The sequence below is a fragment of the Cryptosporidium bovis genome (assembly GCF_009768925.1).
Source record: "Cryptosporidium bovis isolate 45015 chromosome Unknown contig_23, whole genome shotgun sequence".
NCBI lineage: Eukaryota > Apicomplexa > Conoidasida > Eucoccidiorida > Cryptosporidiidae > Cryptosporidium > Cryptosporidium bovis.
The window spans coordinates 301702-321318 of NW_027125020.1; the positions used below are offsets into that span (position 1 = coordinate 301702).

The window sequence follows — 19617 nt, forward strand, 5'->3', positions numbered from 1 at the left end:
CAAAAAAATTTTAGAAAAATAAAACAATAAAACACATGGAATAGATGGAAATTCATGATAAATTAATTGGTTGAACTTTATATTTTTTTAGATATACTAGAAGCACTTAAGCGTGAATAGGTGTATAATTTTGAGTGTTGATGAACAAAATCAATAATTTTTTAATGGAATAACACTAAATATTAAACTTATTATTTGCGATTAGTATAAAATTAGTGCGAGAAAAGTAGTAAATCATAATAGTGGTAATATTGTTATATCCAGTACACCACTATTATATAAAAATCAGTAATATTTAGGAAATAACATTAGTACATAAATTTATGAGATGAATCAGGAAAACACTAAAAGTTTAAATACAAGATCAGTGACACCAAGAAGAAAAATATTGGAGGAAAATAAATTAAGCTTTGAGGAAACACCGACAAGAAAAAAAAATGATTCGTTAAAGAGGGAGAGTAGTATTAGTGGTGGAAGAAAAGTTGGAACAAAAGTTGGAAGTGCAAACTCAAGGGAGGAAAACATTTCAAGCAGCAGTAGAAGAGTACATAAAAAAGAAAATATAGTTTTAAGTGACGAAAAATCGTCTTTAACACCGCAAGTCGGCACTCCAGGAGGTACTCCATATATGTTAAGATCTAAAACAAAAGAATTAAAATCGTCTGATAAGAGAACTCCAAGAAACGAGATGAGAAATAATATAAGTAAAAAAGATATGATAATGCCACCACTAGATTTAAGTAACGGTAGTAATAACGAAAGTGAATTTTACAAATTTGAGGAAAATATAAATTCAAATGATAATGATAATGTTAAGAATAATAATAATTTGTCGGTGTCTTCGGTATATTCAACTCCCAAAAAAAGAGCAAGAGTGTTGAATATGAATGAAGGAAGAGTTGACAATAAATTTAGCAGAATGGAAACGAATGACAAAGAAAAGAATGATATAGGTTTAAATGACGTTGATATTTTGAATAGTAACAGCACTGGAAGAAGGCAAGGTTCGTCTAGAAACAATATAAAATCAACACCAAGAACAAGAAGACACGAAAATACAAGTATAAATAATGGTAATAATGTTGATGATTGTACAGTTAAAGATAGAAAAAGTATATTGAAACAATATGATCCAGACAATGTCAATACAACTACTATGAGTAATATAAAAACCCCAAAATCCCAAAAAAAAGTACAATTTGGAGTTAAGAATTTAATAATAATAGATGAAAGTTTACAAGAAGATAACGCTAATAAGTTATATTTAAATAATAGAGACACGCTAAGTGATATGAACCTCAACAATGGAGACAGAATGAGCATATTAAGCGAATTTGATGACCCTGGGTCAGGTAATATAGCTTACAACTTCCCATCTTTAGAAGAGCTTATAGGTAAAGACGAGAGCAGTAAAGAAGATAGCGCAATGAACACTAAAGGAGATATTTGTGTTATAGATAAAAATAGCGTTATTGATGCTAGTGATTGTAAAAGTAATATTGTCGACATAAACAATGACTCAAATATTGAAATAACAAGAAACAATGAAACAAAGGTTAATTGTTCAAATAAAGAAAAAATTGATTTTCAGTTCGAAAATAACGAAAATTTTGATATTACTGATCAAATCAATATATCCAACTATTCCATCAGTTGCAGGGATTCAATAACTCCAAATACTCCGGGTGCTTTCTTATCAGTAGTAATGAAAAATTTGTCTTCAGTTAATTTTTCTGAAGATAAAAAAGATGAAATCGAGGATATTATTGAAGAAGAAATGGAAAAAAATGACGAATGTATTCAAGAGGATAACAACATGATTAGAAGTGAAATCGGGAGCGAAAATAACGATAATACTGAAATAGAAAATGGTAATATTGAAACAACATTAGAGGTTACTGAAGAAAACATCAATCTAGAGGAGAACAGTTTTTTAAACGACAAAAAGATTGTTCACGAAGAAACGGTTGTTAAGGATTCAATAGACATAAATAATAAACACAGTGATAATAAATTTAATGAAAAATTAATTGAAACACTAGAAAACGAATCAAAAGTGGAGGAAGATAGAAACGAGAGTGTTTGTGAAACAAGTACAAGACTAAATGAATTACTGACTCCAAAAACACGTTGTTCAAATTCAAGGAATACGGCTAAGAAAACGCTCTCACCGAGATCGGAATCACTATTGAATTCATTGTATAGTGCAAAATCTATATTGAATATAGTTCCAAAAGGCTATACATGGGAGGAATTTTTATCACTACTAAACTTAAATTATACAATGGACAGTTTTAATATGTTAGAATTTAATGACTTAGATATAGTTTATACTACTGGAATAATGGATGTCGTTAATGGAAACAGTAATAATGACAATAAAGAGTTGATAAATCAATTAAATAATTTTAAAGAAAACACTTGCTACAAAGAAGCTATAGAAAAGTACAAAGTACAATTAATAAAATCAATAAAAAGTCAAATTTGGGAAGATATTGAGAAGGAAAAACTAATGAAGGTTTATACAGATGTTATATTTGAGAATAAGTACAAGAACAACTTGTTAAAATTTCCGGAAAGTGAATTGGCAACAGTTTTGGCTATAATTGTTAATAAAAGCAGATATGGCTCTAAACAAGATGAAAAAATTAAGAATGAGTTGTTAAATAGATTATCAAAATACTTTTCTATCGAAAATGGCAATAGTAATAGCAATACAGGTAAAGATAACAAGGATAATATATTTTATATTGAATCCTGGTTGTATTGGAACGAGGAGATTATATTCCCATATAAAAAAACATTATTGAAAAAATATGATGAATATATTAAAAAATTTATGGAGATAAACGAGCAAATAATAAGTCATAAGAACCGAATTCAGAATTCATATGTATTACTGTCTACATTGGAGTCGTGTCAAATATCTGAGATGCATGTAAATGAAACATACTGGGATGCAATGAAGCTTATTCATGAAAACATAAATAATTATAAAGAAGAAATAAACAGAATGAACAATTATATAAAAGTTATGACAAACAACAAAAATAATTTAAATAAGTTACTAATTAAAGAGGAGGAACTATCAAATAGTTTAATATCAGAATTGAACAGTTGGAAGTACAAGAAAAATAACTTAAAATCTAATCTAAATAGTCTGAGAATTAAAGAAGAATTTGCTGGTTTTACCTGGGATTTGTTTACTATTAATAAATTTCAAACTATTATATCACTACACAATAATAGTCAGTATCCTGTTAAAATAAGAGTTGCAATAGAATGGAATATTAATGGGGATATTGAATATAATAAAAAAGAGGTTCAAAACGATGGCAGTCAATCACCCCCTGTGATTTTAAATATTGAATTAATAAATTATGACTATGAGAGTAGCAAAGACAACAGATTATTTGTAAATAGCAATTATCAGTTACAAAATAAGATATACCAAGCATATGTCAAAATAATAGAAAAGACTCTTAATTTAAGACTGAATGAGTTATATACGGAACATAAGAAACAGAATAACATGAACAACAATATACTTATAGAGCTAATAAGAGGAATATTTCAGTCATGTACAATACTATTGTGGAGATCAGAATCCATTGTCTTTGAGATACTGAATATAATCAAAGTGTTTAACTTGGCTATACTTGACATTGATGAAAACAATAGTAATACATTAATCATGAATATTCCAATACTTATCGGAATAAACAATGATAAAGTTTACGGAATTAGTGGAAATAACAATAATTTAAATGCTAATAATGGTGCATTATCATCCCCATTGCTGTCAAACAACAGTGCGGCTGGAGCAATTTTATCTCCTATAACACCAAACTCCTTGACTTCAAAGCTCTCACCTCACTTACTTATATCAACAAGACCTATAATAAGCATTAAGTTCAACATTACAAATTCTCTATTCAATTCAATAGGAACATTGGCTAATTCAATTCAGGATGTTCATGTGTACAATGTAAATGAGGACATTTGTCATAATATGGTACGGATATTCAAGGAACAAATTCATGAAATTGAGCTCAATAAAAATAAGACTTTTTCTGCTGTTTATTTAGGCTATAATTGTTTGTTATCAATTATCCAAAATACCATTCAAGAGGGTGGTAAGAACCAATTGATATGGAAAAGACCCCTTGAAAAATTCGCTCCTAGACTATTAAATGCTGTACAAATAAGCAAACTGCACCAAAACTACTAAATTAACGTTAAAGCTCACTTAAATTACAAAGTCAAATGATATGGAAATTAGGAGAATTCATTATTCAAGTAGTAATTACGTTATCTAAATAGCTCGGCACAAACTAAAAATAGGTTATTATCATATCATAGTACTTAAATTTGTATTTTTTATATTCATTATCATATTTGTAGTCCTTGATTTTTTTCTGTTAAAAACGACGAATTGACTATGAACAAAAATATTAATTTCCTCTTTCTTGCTTCTAAACACTTACACCCTGGTTGTATTCGTCTAAATGCCGTTTACTTATTGGTCGTTTTGCTCCTTAACCACCAACGGCGTGATATGTCACGACTTAAGCATTTACTGAGTTAATTTTATTGCCGTTGTAAGGTTAGTTGTTATAATTCTCCTTTTTCAAATCATCTGTCCTTTTATCCTGTTTAAATTCGACATCTTTAATACTTGGAATGTAAATTAAACTCTGGTTTAATTTAGCCCTAACATAGTAATTAATACTTTTGTATATTTTTTCTATCATATTGTTCCTAATTATGTCCCTAATATCAAATTTGTTGTTGAAGTAATAAAGCTCTTTTTCTATGCTCTGAAAATTAACATATGCATACTTTGACTTGTACTTTAGAGTGAATTTATGGTTAATTAATTGGTTACAGCTCCAGCGTTTGTCCAAGTCAATTGTTAACATTTTGTCCAAAAAATCTAAATATAGCTTTGAAAATGACCTTATTTTGTTTATTATTAACAGATTCTTTTTTTTAGTATCTTCATCCTTATCATTGAGCAACATATTTATGTACATATCAATTACAGATAAAGATTTAGGATCATTTGAATTGTTCTTATTGTACGTAGATCCTAATTCAACATTTATATGCCCTCCTTTGTTCCAATTTTTAAACAACTCATGGATTTTCGGAACATCTCCTATAGACAACTCTAACAATGTTACCCCAAGTGACCATATGTCAGTTAAATTATTATACTCCCTGTGTTGGATTAATTCTGGCGACATCCACTGCAATGTACCTGATGATATTTTTGGGGTATTGTTATCAACTATAGTATCTATTATTTGTGACACTCCAAAATCCAATAATTTAATTTTACAATTCTCATAATTTATCATTATATTTGTAGATTTTATGTCCTTGTGTACTCTTTTATACCTATAGCTACTCTCATCTAACGCCACCAATACTTTTAATATAGATTCTGATACATAACATATCAAACTTTCTGGAAATGGACCATAAGATTTATATATATCCCTCAATGTGTATCCCGATATATACTCTGTTACAAATGCCAAATAGTGAGGCTTAATGCAAAACGACTCATAGTAACATATTGCATTCTCGTGACCATTTAGTGCAGTTAATATGTTTATTTCGTCACTTATTTGGTCTATTACATCTATTATTATATTACTACATATAGTATCGTTTCTATTATTTTTTATTTTCTCAAAATCTATTATCTTAATTGCCACAAGTTTGTTGTCATCTTCTATATCACTGTTAATGCTACTTCTACTTGCGAGAAATACGTTGCCATAATACCCATAACCTAGTAACTTTGCTATCTTATATTCGTATCTCTCCGAACGAAACATACTTTTGTTAATAAAAAAGTCAAATATCTCACATGTTCTACCTTCATCATCCAAATTCTCAACACTTTCTGATAATAAATTGACCCCATTTTTATTACTATAAACGCACTCTATATTTTCTTGTGTTCCCGATAAAGACAACTCTAAAGGCGATAAAAAATTATCCACATTTTCAGAGTAATCACTTAGTATATCATCATAGTCATCCCCACTAAATGATTTACCATCACTTAAAAAATTTTCCGTACTTATCTTCTCCTTCAACGGCATTTTAACCTTTTATTATAAACAATCAGCAAAAATATCCTATTTATATTCATTACATTCTCTAATATTTTTTAAATATGTTGTATTTAAAGCATTTCACTCTTCAATAAACACATAATCTCCTCCCTAGTTAGTTGTCCATAATTCAGTACAAACAACTAATACAGTATAAATGTGGATATTTAATATCAGAGGAAAAAACATTAATTAAAATTGAATGTGTAAAAGGCAATTAATAAATTATTATTTTTTTCAAATAGTATACCGGCATCACCTATTAAACTTATTTCAGATTTACTTTTTCCTAGATAAAATATTTGGAAAGTTTGAATTTATAACTATCTGTTTATTTATTATGTTTAATGTAAATATATATACATAAATTTACATTAAACATAATAAATAGCAAGTTTGATAGATACCAAAGCACCATTTTCATAAAAATGGTACTTTGTCCTCTTAAAATCAAAAAGGTAAAGTAAATGGCCTAATTCAGATATAAGATGATAATAGAGCCATTTCAGATAAAAATCAACAGAAAGAGTTGAAATTAATGCATTTATTAGTAATAGAAGCAACATGCTTTGGGTTTATCATAATAATATTAATAACTCTAGAACTAAACATAACTATTGAATAATTAAGTGGCTTAGATGCTAATATTTGCCTTCACGATGTGAAACTACAAATAAATGTGTCAGTTTGTGTGCATCCAATTTCGTTTTTTTCAAATGCGAGTTAGATTTCTAAATTAATACAATACAATATTCCACATTACCAAAGTAAGTTGTATAGACATTAAAAAATGTTTGTGTTTATCCCATTCTTCCTCCCTCCTACAACTAATGGTGTACAATAAATAAGACTCTTCATATCAAATGAGCTTTGCAATGACAAAGTAAAAGGATAGCATTCACTTGTCAGAACAAGAACGAAGGCTTTGTCTTAAGTATTTGTATTCTTTATGTTTGAAAGAAGTAACAAAACTAAGAATTTTAGGATTAAATGATTTGCTTTTTTAATTTTTTCGCTTACTAAACATTTTTTACCAGTAAAATAATATATTTGTTAAACACACAATAAATATTAAGATAATCGAGAACAAATTAGTTGGTTGGTTATACGTTGTTATAATCGACAGGTATGCCAAACTGATTCGCAATTCTCCTTATCTTCATTCTTATTTCCCAATCATTCTCAAGAGTAAATCCTTTAATGAGACCTTCACCAAATAGTGTGTCCCAAACCTGGAGTTCTTTAACTTTGTCATTGAGATAAATAAAAACTTCCTCATTTGGGAATATTGATAAATACAATTCAAGCAACACCTTTTTGCTTATATTATTTATCGTGTCACTGCTTTTCTCAGTACTGTTATCTGAATCACTAAAATTGTTATTCGAATTTTTAAGTTTGTTTGAAAGTCTAAGTGCAATACTTGCAGTTAGGAAATAACAGACCCAGTCGTTTTTGTGGGACAATAATATATATTTTGCATTGTGTTTATTTCTCTTATCATTTTTACTATAAATGCCTAGCTGGTTTTCATAAGAATCCGACAGTGCTATGGTAGGTATATTGTTTTTTTTAATGGTATCAATGAACATTCCCTCCAAATCACTACAGTAATGGTTCATTCTCAGTCCACGAACATTTTTATATATTCCAGTCTCTTCATCTTTACTAGGCCTTCCCATTGATATTAACATACTAAATTGATTATGCGTATTATTTAGGAATTCCTCCCATTCTGAATCAATACCTGGTTGGGGTACAACTCCAACTACGTATATCTTACCCTTTTCAAAAAGCAGATTTTTAGGTGGGAAACCTATTTCTTGATTTATATCAACGTAGTTCTTAAAGTAATTCTCATTGCTTAGAATGTCAGATATAATAGGCTGATTTATCGAATCAGTTAATATAACAACTGTCAATCCTAAATTAGACAATGCGTTTGACAAAATTGATAATCCAATAATTCCATCTTTTTCTGTTGGGGGAAGATGACTTACATTATTCGGAGACAATGCGAGCAATCCAATGATCCCTAATTCGCCATCTTTAATATTTAAACTACTCCTAAATATCATATCGCTAACTTCCGATATTGTATTTATGCTTATCTCATTTTTATATTCTTTAATTGACTTTCTGGGAGATATTGTATCCTTAAAAATAAGTGATTCATACTGTTCAAGTGCATCATCTAACGATAACTTCTCCTCCATATTTCCATAGTATCTTGGGAAGGCCATTTTTTTAGTATCTGTATCATTTTCAGATGACTTTGTCACGTTTAATACATTTATGTTGTTTTCTTCAGACATTGTTATTGTTTCTACTGTGAGTATAACTATATATTTGTTAAAAAGCAATCTTTCTTCTGTTTACATATATGCATTAAGTTTGTTTATTTCTTAGCGTGTATACCTATATATATATAAATATATGTGAATGTGGAGTTATTCGGGTTTGTCCCAAATTAATTCTAGCCTTATTTCTTCTTGAACACAGGAAAAAAAGAAGTCAACTCAACCTTTTATCTAAACCCAACTTGGTTGTTGACTATCCTATTTGTGATATTTCGCGAAATTGCAGATATAAATTAATTGAACCTTAAAGCTGTACTATTTACAAAAACAACAATGATAACAACGAAATTATTTATTAATATTCTTTACCCTCAAATAATGATAAACTACGTCTATATCGCTAATTTATTCAATTTAATTATTTATTTAAAATAATGGAATAACAAGAAGCATGTACATATCTCGTTTAATCTGTCTTCTCAAATAAATGAGCATTATATATAAGTTTCTAGTGTGGGATATACTATTTAAATGCTTAATGTCCCTCTCTATGACTCGAAAATCTCAAATTAACTAAAATACACCAACCACCAGCATACCTGAGCAATTAAATATGCACTTGGGCGCCACGAGGTGCAACTTTCGGCATTTCTCTTTCAGAGGACCGGCCACTTAGTGCGGCAAACAGTGAAATAGTATAAACAAATAAAAGGAGTGAACATTAGATAAAAAGAAGGGACTATCGCATATAGATCTAGAGCAAAAAACTTTTATTATTCCAAGTAATTTTCTAAACGAAGTCAGTGAATTTAAATGTACGCCACTGCAAATGCTAATCTTGCTACATTCAGAGTTCCACTCTTTCTCCACTTGGTTGGCGTAAATAACGCCATGAGTCAGTAGACCGTCGTGATTGAGTAGAACATTATTCATCATCATAAGCAAAATTAGTCTTTTACTTATTTAGTAGAACTCCACTTTAGCATTGGAGGAAGATGATTTCTAATAAAACTATAAAATACATATTTGTATATATATACGCGGACAAAAATTCGTTTAAAATAGTATTAATTAATAGTAGTAGCCTTATGGGACTAATGCGTCTGTAATCCATAAAATTAACATCTGAAGTTCATGATAATAAGAATTTTGAATTTTTACAAAATCTTTTTCTCCATTTTTTTTACCTGTGCAAAATTAACCGAGAAAAAAGAACACTACGAGTAAGTCATATATAACCTGCAATCGGAAAAATAAAATAAATTTTCTGTCTCAGGCGCCACATGCAGTAAATTTATACTGCATGACAAGCACGACAAAACTCATTCACTGTCATTTATAATTTACATGTGAATGTAAAAATGTTTGTTACTATTTATCAAACAAATGGGGCAAAGATGATAGTAGTAAGTTACATGTAAACTCGGCGCACAAGTAAGTTTTATGCACATTTGTTTTGGTGCTTGTGGATTAAAATGTTAAAATTAAAGCATGTACACGAATATCGTGTGTTAGTTTAATTCAATAGAATAAATCGACATATATTTTTGTATGTGGAAACAGTAAATGGGATGAATTAATGTAAGAAAAGAACAGTAGTAGGAAATAATGATTAAGCACATATTTAATCTATTTGATTATAATACGTTGATAGTAAAAAAAGATGACAATGGGTTAAAAAACAAGTATGCAAATATGGTAGTGGAAATAGAAGGAGACCCAGTAACAAGAAGAAACAGCTTGACACCGAGGTCGACGCCAATATTACTGGAATTTGAGCTGAATATTGCAAATAACAAAAACAATGATAGTTTTAGATGTATGGTTGTTGATTTCGAGTTGATGGATGAAGATGTGATATTATCAAATAAAAAAGTGGGTAAAAATAGATTTTATAAGAATGCAAATGGGAATGAATTTGAATCAAGTGTGGGATACTTAAACAAAACCCATAAAAGAGTTTATATGGAAAATGGTACAAATGTGAACAATGATGATGAATTATTATATGAATCTAAGGAAGTTAAATTATCAGAATGCACCAACAAAAGATACAAAAGGAAAATGACAAACTTTGACTGTGTCTATAATAAAATAGCCAAGTACAACAATTTTAGAGAAGTATTAAAATTAGAAGAGTGGTTATTTGGGAACTAAGTGTGGCAAAAATAGTCTAGTCGGAGTAAATAATTTTGCATATTTGTATCCTCAATTAAACCGAAAATAATAATATATTATAATGAACGTATTTAATTTGTATGTAATTTGAATTTATACATATGGATATATGGGCATATACATATTAATATACACATAGATGTAAAATACGCATAAGTAAAGGCCTCAGATAGTAAGAGTAAAACATTCAATAACAATAACTCTGATTAGTATTTTTGAATATTAACATAGAAATTTTGCAGAATAAACAAGAGAAAAAGAAATCAATGAATATTTTATCTAACGATAGTAATATATTTGAACTAAGAAACATATACAAAATTGACAGTGAGGTTGATTCCGGTAAAAATTATAGTGTGAATAAAAGGAGGAAGACAGCATGCGAAAGGGAAGCAATATTCAACAGACTCATACTAAATAATCCAAGTATATTAAGTGTGGATACAACATTGCTTCCAGGCACATGTGTGTACTGTAATATATGCCAAGTGCGGATAATATTAAATCCGGCATATTATTTAAACAATTGGAGAACACATATGAACGGAAAGTTGCACAGAGCATTGTCAAAGGCAGTTGGCAGCCCTCAGTTTATAGATGAAGCTGATTTTTTTCAAGAGAAGGAGGATTCTTACCTTGATATAAAGTACGGTGCAGGGGTTGGTGTTGTTACATCTGGTGGTGGAATTGCTACTATTGGCTTGGACAACTATGAAAATATTAACAGTGTTGTTCCATTTTCAGTTGAAGATGATTTGAAAGACGAGAACTTTAATAACATTAATGAATCTTGTGTAGATAACAATAAAATGTTGGGTAAGGATGTAAAAATTATTGAAATAACAAATAGTGAAAAAGTAAGGGGGACTAGTACGGAATGTAGTATCAATAAAGAGCATATCAATTGTGACATAAAAAACAAGAGAAAACATGTACTAGATGAAGAAGATATTAAGGAAAACAATGTTAACATTGAAAATTATCTATTGGAGAGCGACGAAAGTGAACACAAAAAAAAGAATGACTTGGATTGCGATAACTTAAATATAAGTGATGGTGTTAATGACTCTGGCATTTCATTGAATCAAAAGTATGTAATGCATCCAATAATATCAAATATTAATATAAGTTGCAAAGATGAACAAGTCGAATCACGAGATTACGATAATTTTGTAAAAAATTTGAGTAGTTACGAAAATTTATTATTTCAGAATGAAATTGGTGAAGAAATTAGTAATTTTGATGAAGAAAAAGAGAATGATGATAATAACAAAGATAAAGTTAATAGAGATAATAATGCAGTCAATGAAAACACAGAAATAGTATTAAGAGATCAAAATTTTCAACATCAATCTAATAAAAACAACGCTGAAACAGTAGCTTCGCCGTTTTTAAAAGTAAATTTTGATAAAAATGGTATCTTCCGTTGTCCTGGTATAAATAAAGTTAGATACTGGGCAATGTGTTTTATCGGTTCAGAAAGATCTAATGAACCAAGTAACAATATTAATTACAATGACACAAGAAGAGTATTTTATAAACAATCTATAATAACAAAAATAATGCCTAATAATGAGCCAGAACATCAGGGTGTCGTACATCATCCGAACTGTCTTGGTATTGTATCAAGACCTAATCAACCATGCGAAAGGTGTAGTCTGTATATAAACAATAGACAGTTAGCTAGAGTTATAAGTAAAAGAGCAACTAGGTTACAGGAAATGTGGGACAGAGTCGTTGCCGGTGAAAGTATATTAAATGGAGGCACGGTACCACAGTCAATTATTTCCGCGTACAATCACAGAATAGATCATTGGTCAAGATGCAATGATCCTCTCGAGGCAATTACAAGAGCATTGGCTGGATGTAGGCAAAGGGATTATACTAATTTTTTCTGGAAAATAAGAGAAAATTTGTTACAAAACTCTAGATTAATTAAGAATCACCTGTAATGTTCTTAGCTGTAGAAAAGGAAGACAACATGGTTATGCACCCATTACAAACACAAATAAGTAAACATGTTGTCATTTAACTTGTTTGAATTATAGATGGAGAAAAAGAAAAGAAAAAAACAAATACACATTATTCAAGTTCATCAATATTCCATTTGCCTCCAAATTCACTTACAATCGCATTTACATTTATTGATCTATATATCTCCTTTATCATAGCACTAATAATTTGACTTTGTCTCTAATACAAACGTTTTAAAAATAATTCAGATAAAATAAATAGCAAAACTGTCCTAAATAATAAGTTTTTTTGTCTTTAAGTAAAATTTCATAACATTGACTATTAATTGCTGTTATTATAGCTATATTGTTGCTACTGCCAACTCTGGCAAACTCAAATATATAAATTTATTTTTATGCTATGAATAACAAAATTTATCTGTGGGGTACAAACATGAAAAGTACCGCCACAAATTAATATTTACAATGTCTATCTACAATTATGTACGTAAATAGAAAAAAACAGTTAAGTGATATTTAAAATACAATTTAAGAAAAATTTATCTGTATTTTAGTAAATAAGTCAAAAAACTTTTAATTGTTACAAGTGAGAGGATAATTATATTTACTTAATTTTAAGTTTTATTGCAATAGTTTGAAGAAAAAATGACAGTCATTAAGGTTACATCTGTAGAAGGTGAGTGAAACTGATTAGCACATATTTATCTTTTCTTTCAATTAAATAAGTTCGGATACGGATATGGTAAATAACCAGTAGGGTGATGCTGCTTCTCATGTGCACTTGTTGGCCGGTAGTAAGTGATCACTTCGAGGAGAGATTTATCCGACCGTAAAGTCTATTATCACAATGAATAGGCTAAGAAAAGCATATATATTTGTAATACACCTATTTCATAATTGATATTAACTTTTTTTTTATTTAATAAATGTAGAGTACAAAACTTACATCACAAAGCCAGGATTGGTTGTTGTAGATTTCTTTGCAACATGGTGTGGTCCATGTAATATGATTGCTCCGAAATTAGAAGAATTTAGTGAACAACTTAAAGATGTTTGCTTTGTAAAGGTAGACGTTGACTCATTACCAAGTATTGCAGATACAGAAGCAGTGAGAGCGATGCCAACATTCAAGTTATTTTTAAACGGAAAGGAAGTAAAGAGTGTAGTTGGAGCCAACTTCGAGATACTTCAACAAGCTGTCATTTCAAACAAACCATGAAGAAGAAAAAGGATCTTTATGAGATAGAGTGAATAATTTTTTTTCTTTTTATACTTTCCTGTATTAAATAAGAGTATTGACTTTAAATGGGTATTGTTTAATGGTAATTGCAAAATAATGTGAATTAGGGGGAGAAAGAAAGCAATAACTGTTTGTTATCTCTGCCTCCTTATCCCAAGTTGTTTGGACTTCTGCAAGTGTCTTTCTTTCATTAATCCAAGTAAGGAGTATATTGCAAAGAAGAAAACTAGTGTGTTAATATAAATTTGTTTCTATATGGTATATACATTGAGGTACTGGACGAGCTAGATTGGGACTGGAATATGAAATATTTTCACATTGTGCTCCATTGATGACTCTAAATTTTACTATTTCTTTTTCACTCAAGCTTATAGTCGCAATCTACTACTAATACAATATTCAAACTCGGGTTTTTTTTGAATGTTCGTGGAATTACTTATGTAGTTCAACTGTGTTCTTACGGCTAGGTGATATGGGATTTTTTTGTGTTCGGTTTCCATCTATTGGATATTTTTTGCTTTTTTTACCTTCAAGTACCTGACATTCTCTTAAGTAGTAAACAATTTGGAAAGTGGGATATTAGAGAAGAGGCAGGAGGACATAGAGAAGAAAGAAATTTATAATTTGTCTGCTTGTTTTATTTATTCGTTTGCTCGCTTGCTTTATCAATATTTTTTTTCGGAACTTATTCTATTTAACCTAATTATATTTATTTTTTATTCACTGTTGTGTTCGTACCTTGCTTGTTTCTAGTGGAGATAGCACATATAAGATGAATTAATGCCTCTGAAAGGTACTGTAGAGTCTAGATTTCTCACATCTCTGTATTTAAAACATGGTTACAAATAGAACTTTAATTGCATAGTATATATTAATATAGAAAATTCTTTTTTAATTTTCACAGATTGTTTTAAAGCAAAGGACCTTAATACATGCATGCATATATGTAAATAATCAAATATACATATTATTTACTTTGAATCATAAAATAAAAGTAATAATTAAAACACTATAAATGTTTAATCTCTTGATTCACATATTAGTGTTATATTTTCGCCTCTTAGCATCAATTTACCCACATTATTTACCTTCTTAACGCCGTTCTTTGTATATATCTCACAAGCTTGGTCTAGTACTATATTCATATATTCGTCAAATCCCTATAATAAAAAAGAAGTGTTTAAGGGTTGTGGTTCTGGTGTTAAAATAATAACAAAGAAACAAGAAAGACAAACTTACCTGTATTACCCCCTCTAATGTCAACTCTTTATGATCAAACAACCAAATTTGGACTTTACGTTTAGAGGTAAAAAGACGAAAAATTTGGTTTATTGGTTGAACCATCATTTTCTGAATTGGTCTCTTATTTGACGAATTCGTTTCGTGAGGACTCATACTTAAAGCTGTAACTGCTACTATAGTACAAAATGGTATCTTATTCTTTTCTATTTGGCTCTTTTTTTTTTTAATATTTTTACGATATTTTTTAAAATATATCTTTTCTAACTTATTTGGTGGTACCCGCCGGCATTTGGATCTTGAAAAGTATAGTTTTTTTGTGGTAACTAGTAACCTATTGTGAAAATAAATGTTTAATAAATATAGAAAAGAAAAGTTACAGATATTCAAGGTAATTTTTTACGGCATCGAGAGATTTGTTATATTAATAAATTATAAAGAATTAGTCAATAAGTTGAATTGAAGAATAATTAAAGATAAACTTATATTTATAGGCATGGGTGTTTTACGAATCTATTAACAATGATAATATAAAATTAAAATGTGATTTATATAACTATGGTTTATTTTTCGGGGGGACAGTTTACCATTAATTAATTTGATAGTATTATTAAAACTAGATAATATATACATATTTTCAATATTGATTGCTATTATTCTCAGTCATCATTGTCATCCTTTGTACATCTTCTACACATAAGCATAACCATACAAATCATCATCATTACCACCAATCCGAATGAAATCGTTGTGAATGAAAGTGCACTTGGTGCTGCTCCAGGAATTGCTCCTGTTGCTCCGGCCATTCCAGGCCCAGCTACTGCACCGGCAATCCCAGCTCCAGTTCCGGCTCCTGCGCCAACCATACCAGTTCCAGCTCCAGCTCCCGCACCAGCCATCCCTGTTCCAGCTCCTGCACCAGCAACCCCTGTTCCAGCTCCCGCACCAGCAACCCCTGTTCCAGCTCCCGCACCGGCCATCCCAGCTCCAGCTCCCGCACCAGCTATCCCAGCTCCTGCTCCTGCACCAGCCATACCTGCTCCAGGAGCGCCTTGAACACTACCTGAAGGTGTTGCTAAACCTGATAGTGCATTGCTTACTCCAGGCATACCAGCTGCAGGATTTGGAACTAAAGGTGAACCTGTTGCGACCTGAAGTCCTGTAGAAAGAGCATTACCAGCAATTCCAAGTAAAAAACTGCCGAGTCCACCTTCTTGTAATCTTAATTTATCTTTATATCTGATACATTCTGTTTTTGAGGCAATTGCCATTATAATACTTAAAACAAAAATCATTTTAATTCTTACAAAGCGATTAATCCCAGTTACATTGTTCAATTTTTCACTTTTTTTCACCAATCTTGTCATCTTTAATTCAATAGGTTTTATCTATGTTCTAATTATATATAGTGTTTCTTTGTTAGATATAACGCAACCAAAATCTTAAAAGGTATTTTTCTTTTAGAATATACAAGAAATTAGAAAAGTAAACTTATTTTAGTATTGATACTATTATTATGGCATTAACATTGATTTATTGTCCTTTATTATTATTTATCTAACTGCTATTCTTTTTAATTTATTACCCTCTTTTTCCAGTTTTACATTAATCAAATTTTTAATTGTTCCTTGGTGTGCACCTAAATTTAATGTTATAGTGCATTTTTTTGCGTACTTGACCTTAATTTAGTCAAATATTCACACTTTAAAAAAATACTAGCTTTAACTCCTGCATTTAAACATAATCTGATACATACTAATTATATTTCCACAAGTATGTAGCTATTAAACTCCATTGAAGCTATTAATATCAGAATTTACCTTGAATCTCTCTATTGTAGATAAAAACCATTTAATTAGTGCATGTGCTAATTATTACATGTTTAGACAACCTTTTGGCGCCACACCATGCTCATAAGCAATCAATTTTCGTATTCAAGTAGGAATGAGGAAATAAGCTAAAAAATTACAGATATTTCACTCAACATGATTCCTTTGTTAGCATAATAGATGGGAATACCGAATATACTCGTCCACACAGACATAGAACGGATGATGATGACTAGATTAGATAACAATGAAAATAATAGGAAATTATATTAAATGAATGAATCAACTTATATGTTAACATTCGAACCATATTATAGGTAATTTTTCATGTAGCTAGGTTTAGAAAGTCACGATTCAAAATATATTTAGAGGCTATGTGAGAAAACAAAAAATAATCGAATATTGAGTCTAATTAAAGTATTTGTTGTTATTTGTGACAATTTCGCAACTATTTCCGTTATTATTGGAGTTATTCCCGGTCTTTTTATTTTTATTCGCTCCACTTATAGAAGCCTCAATAATGAAAAAGTTACCTATAATAAGAGCAATAATAAACCCAAATATAAATAAAGCAGATTTAAATGAAATTTGATCGAAAAATGTATTTAGTATTTCACCAATAATTTGAGCGGTGAAAATAGATTTTCTAGCAATTATGGTTGGATTTTGTGACATGCATCTCTCCCATTCATTGCACTTTGATTCCATCGCAGGTACCCTTAAATCGGGTTGACATTTATTGTCTATATATTGTTTTGAACACAAGCTCATCTCTTCTATGATGTTAGTTGTTGATATTTGTATTTTAGACTCTATATCATTCTTAATTACAAATATTACTCCAAATATAATGTATAATGTTGTAAATACCAGTATTATATTCACAAAAAGCTTTGTATATGCTTCGGTACTATTCACTATGTCAATGGCACTAATACTGTACATTTTGCATCCTACGTTACTCTTGTTTGCCTTATTTTCAGGTTCATCAGTCATTTTGTTATTCTCAGTTCCCTTATTGTTTCTGTATTCATCCGTTCTAGTTCTACTGTTTAGTCTCCTGCTACACTTATTTATCAGATTTAAACCATCACCCTTATATCCAACATTTGAGCATAATCTTGAGTTTTTAGCCGGTGGAAGTGAATTGGAGCGGTGGCAATTCACATTATGACTACTCATTTCACCAGAAGCGATCATTTTCCCACTTTTTCCTACATCAATTTTGTTACTGTGAGATTCGTGATTCCTGTCCTCATCTACTACCATATCTCTAACTTCATTCCTCTCAAATAGGGAACCAATACCTGGAATCAGTTTATTCATGGATATATTATCTCTTCTTTCACTACCTATTGACAAATAATTTAACATCAATTTTTCACTTATATCATTTAATTCCTTGTCTACCGTACTATCATACCGAAACCTCATTTTAAAAAGAAAAAAAACAAAAGCTGCTTGTTCGTATATTCGAAGTGTAAATACTCGTGAAACGGAAATTATAACCTTTTTATTCCGAATTAAAGTCTTTTATGCAACTTTTATTTGGGAAGAAAATATTTTATGAAACAAAAGAAAATGGCGCAAAGATTTACTATTAATAATAATACATTAAACAAATATGCTGCTCATCCATTAAAAAAATTTTACTTAGAATACTAATTGTTTGAATAAGGCAAATACAAATTTACTTATTCACTCATGGTGATTAAATACACCTGAACTCTCAAAAATTACCTTCCCAGTTACAATAACTTGTTTATTTGCTTATTCATTTCTTTCTGCTTAATTATATTGCTACGGAAGTTTTCCTGAACGGCCTTTAAACTTTTTTTAATTGAACTACTTTCTAAGGAATTGTTCTCGTGAACTGTTCCCTTGACTCCCTCGTTTTCACCATTAATATTCTCCTTTTCTCCACTTAATTCGTTAATGTCTTCATTATGAATAAAAACTGTTGGCCTTTTTATCCCAGTTTTCATATTAACATGACCTACTAAGATGCTATTATTGAAGTCACCACAATTTGATCCCATTTCCTGGTATTCAACGTGATTCTCTCTGCCCAGTACCTCTTCATTAAACTCCGCTTCTACAATCTCATCTTGTAATGTTCTGGCTTCAATGCCTAAATGATCTGAATTCTCGTTTCCACTAACGTAATAGATAGAATATCTTTTTTTCCCTCTCATTACTGAAGTGCATAATAAGGGAGAGTTATTACCTGAATCTGAATTATTTAATTTACTAATCTCAATATTAGCCCCATCTCCAGATATTGCTTCCATAGTAGTATTCTCATCAGACCTTATACTTTCTGTTGCTCTTTTTTTCTTGTTAATCTCTAAGCAATCATTGATATATAAATCTTCATTATCGTTATATTCTTCATCGTCCCTGACCCTTTTCATATTTCTCTTTTTCGGTTTATCATTTTCATCCTCTAATACACCCTCTTTTCCTTCATGATTTATTCTCTCAAGTTCCAATTCCCTTTCTTCCTCCTCTTTCCTTTTCCTTTCAATTTCCTCTTGTTCCTTTCTTATTCTCTCGAGTTCCAATTCCCTTTCTTTCTCCTCTTTTCTCCTCCTTTCAATTTCCTCTTGTTCCTTTCTTATTCTTTCGAGTTCCAATTTCTTTTCTTCCTCTTTCTTTCTCTTTATTTCCATCTCTTCTTGCTCTTTTCTTATTCTCTCGAGTTCCAATTTCTTTTCTTCCTCTTCC

The 19617-nt window shown here is 30.1% G+C and overlaps 9 protein-coding genes across 9 annotated transcripts; 4 read left to right on the plus strand and 5 right to left on the minus strand.

The window, feature by feature from the left end:
* Positions 1-328: 328 nt before the first annotated feature.
* Positions 329-4231, plus strand: FG379_001538 (uncharacterized protein; the record flags this gene model as incomplete). Its single annotated transcript, XM_067327141.1, has 1 exon — positions 329-4231. The coding sequence occupies one exon, from the start codon at positions 329-331 to the stop codon at positions 4229-4231; it is 3903 nt and encodes a 1300-aa protein (XP_067184059.1).
* A 376-nt stretch (positions 4232-4607) lies between these two features.
* FG379_001540 (Ser Thr kinase) lies at positions 4608-6119 on the minus strand (the record flags this gene model as incomplete). The annotated part of the gene is made up of 1 exon (XM_067327143.1): positions 4608-6119. One exon carries the CDS (start codon positions 6117-6119, stop codon positions 4608-4610), a length of 1512 nt encoding a protein of 503 aa, XP_067184061.1.
* A 1115-nt stretch (positions 6120-7234) lies between these two features.
* Positions 7235-8446, minus strand: FG379_001541 (uncharacterized protein; the record flags this gene model as incomplete). The annotated part of the gene is made up of 1 exon (XM_067327144.1): positions 7235-8446. One exon carries the CDS (start codon positions 8444-8446, stop codon positions 7235-7237), a length of 1212 nt encoding a protein of 403 aa, XP_067184062.1.
* A 1593-nt stretch (positions 8447-10039) lies between these two features.
* On the plus strand, positions 10040-10588 carry FG379_001542 (uncharacterized protein; the record flags this gene model as incomplete). Its single annotated transcript, XM_067327145.1, has 1 exon — positions 10040-10588. The coding sequence occupies one exon, from the start codon at positions 10040-10042 to the stop codon at positions 10586-10588; it is 549 nt and encodes a 182-aa protein (XP_067184063.1).
* Positions 10589-10875: 287 nt separating this feature from the next.
* On the plus strand, positions 10876-12561 carry FG379_001543 (uncharacterized protein; the record flags this gene model as incomplete). Its single annotated transcript, XM_067327146.1, has 1 exon — positions 10876-12561. The coding sequence occupies one exon, from the start codon at positions 10876-10878 to the stop codon at positions 12559-12561; it is 1686 nt and encodes a 561-aa protein (XP_067184064.1).
* A 666-nt stretch (positions 12562-13227) lies between these two features.
* On the plus strand, positions 13228-13801 carry FG379_001544 (uncharacterized protein; the record flags this gene model as incomplete). The annotated part of the gene is made up of 2 exons (XM_067327147.1): positions 13228-13258; positions 13515-13801. The coding sequence occupies 2 exons, from the start codon at positions 13228-13230 to the stop codon at positions 13799-13801; spliced, it is 318 nt and encodes a 105-aa protein (XP_067184065.1).
* A 1919-nt stretch (positions 13802-15720) lies between these two features.
* On the minus strand, positions 15721-16428 carry FG379_001545 (uncharacterized protein; the record flags this gene model as incomplete). Its single annotated transcript, XM_067327148.1, has 1 exon — positions 15721-16428. The coding sequence occupies one exon, from the start codon at positions 16426-16428 to the stop codon at positions 15721-15723; it is 708 nt and encodes a 235-aa protein (XP_067184066.1).
* Positions 16429-17298: 870 nt separating this feature from the next.
* Positions 17299-18324, minus strand: FG379_001546 (uncharacterized protein; the record flags this gene model as incomplete). The annotated part of the gene is made up of 1 exon (XM_067327149.1): positions 17299-18324. One exon carries the CDS (start codon positions 18322-18324, stop codon positions 17299-17301), a length of 1026 nt encoding a protein of 341 aa, XP_067184067.1.
* A 314-nt stretch (positions 18325-18638) lies between these two features.
* On the minus strand, positions 18639-19601 carry FG379_001547 (myosin; the record flags this gene model as incomplete). Its single annotated transcript, XM_067327150.1, has 1 exon — positions 18639-19601. A coding segment is annotated over one exon (963 nt), but the record flags the coding sequence as incomplete, so codon positions are not given.
* Positions 19602-19617: the final 16 nt, after the last annotated feature.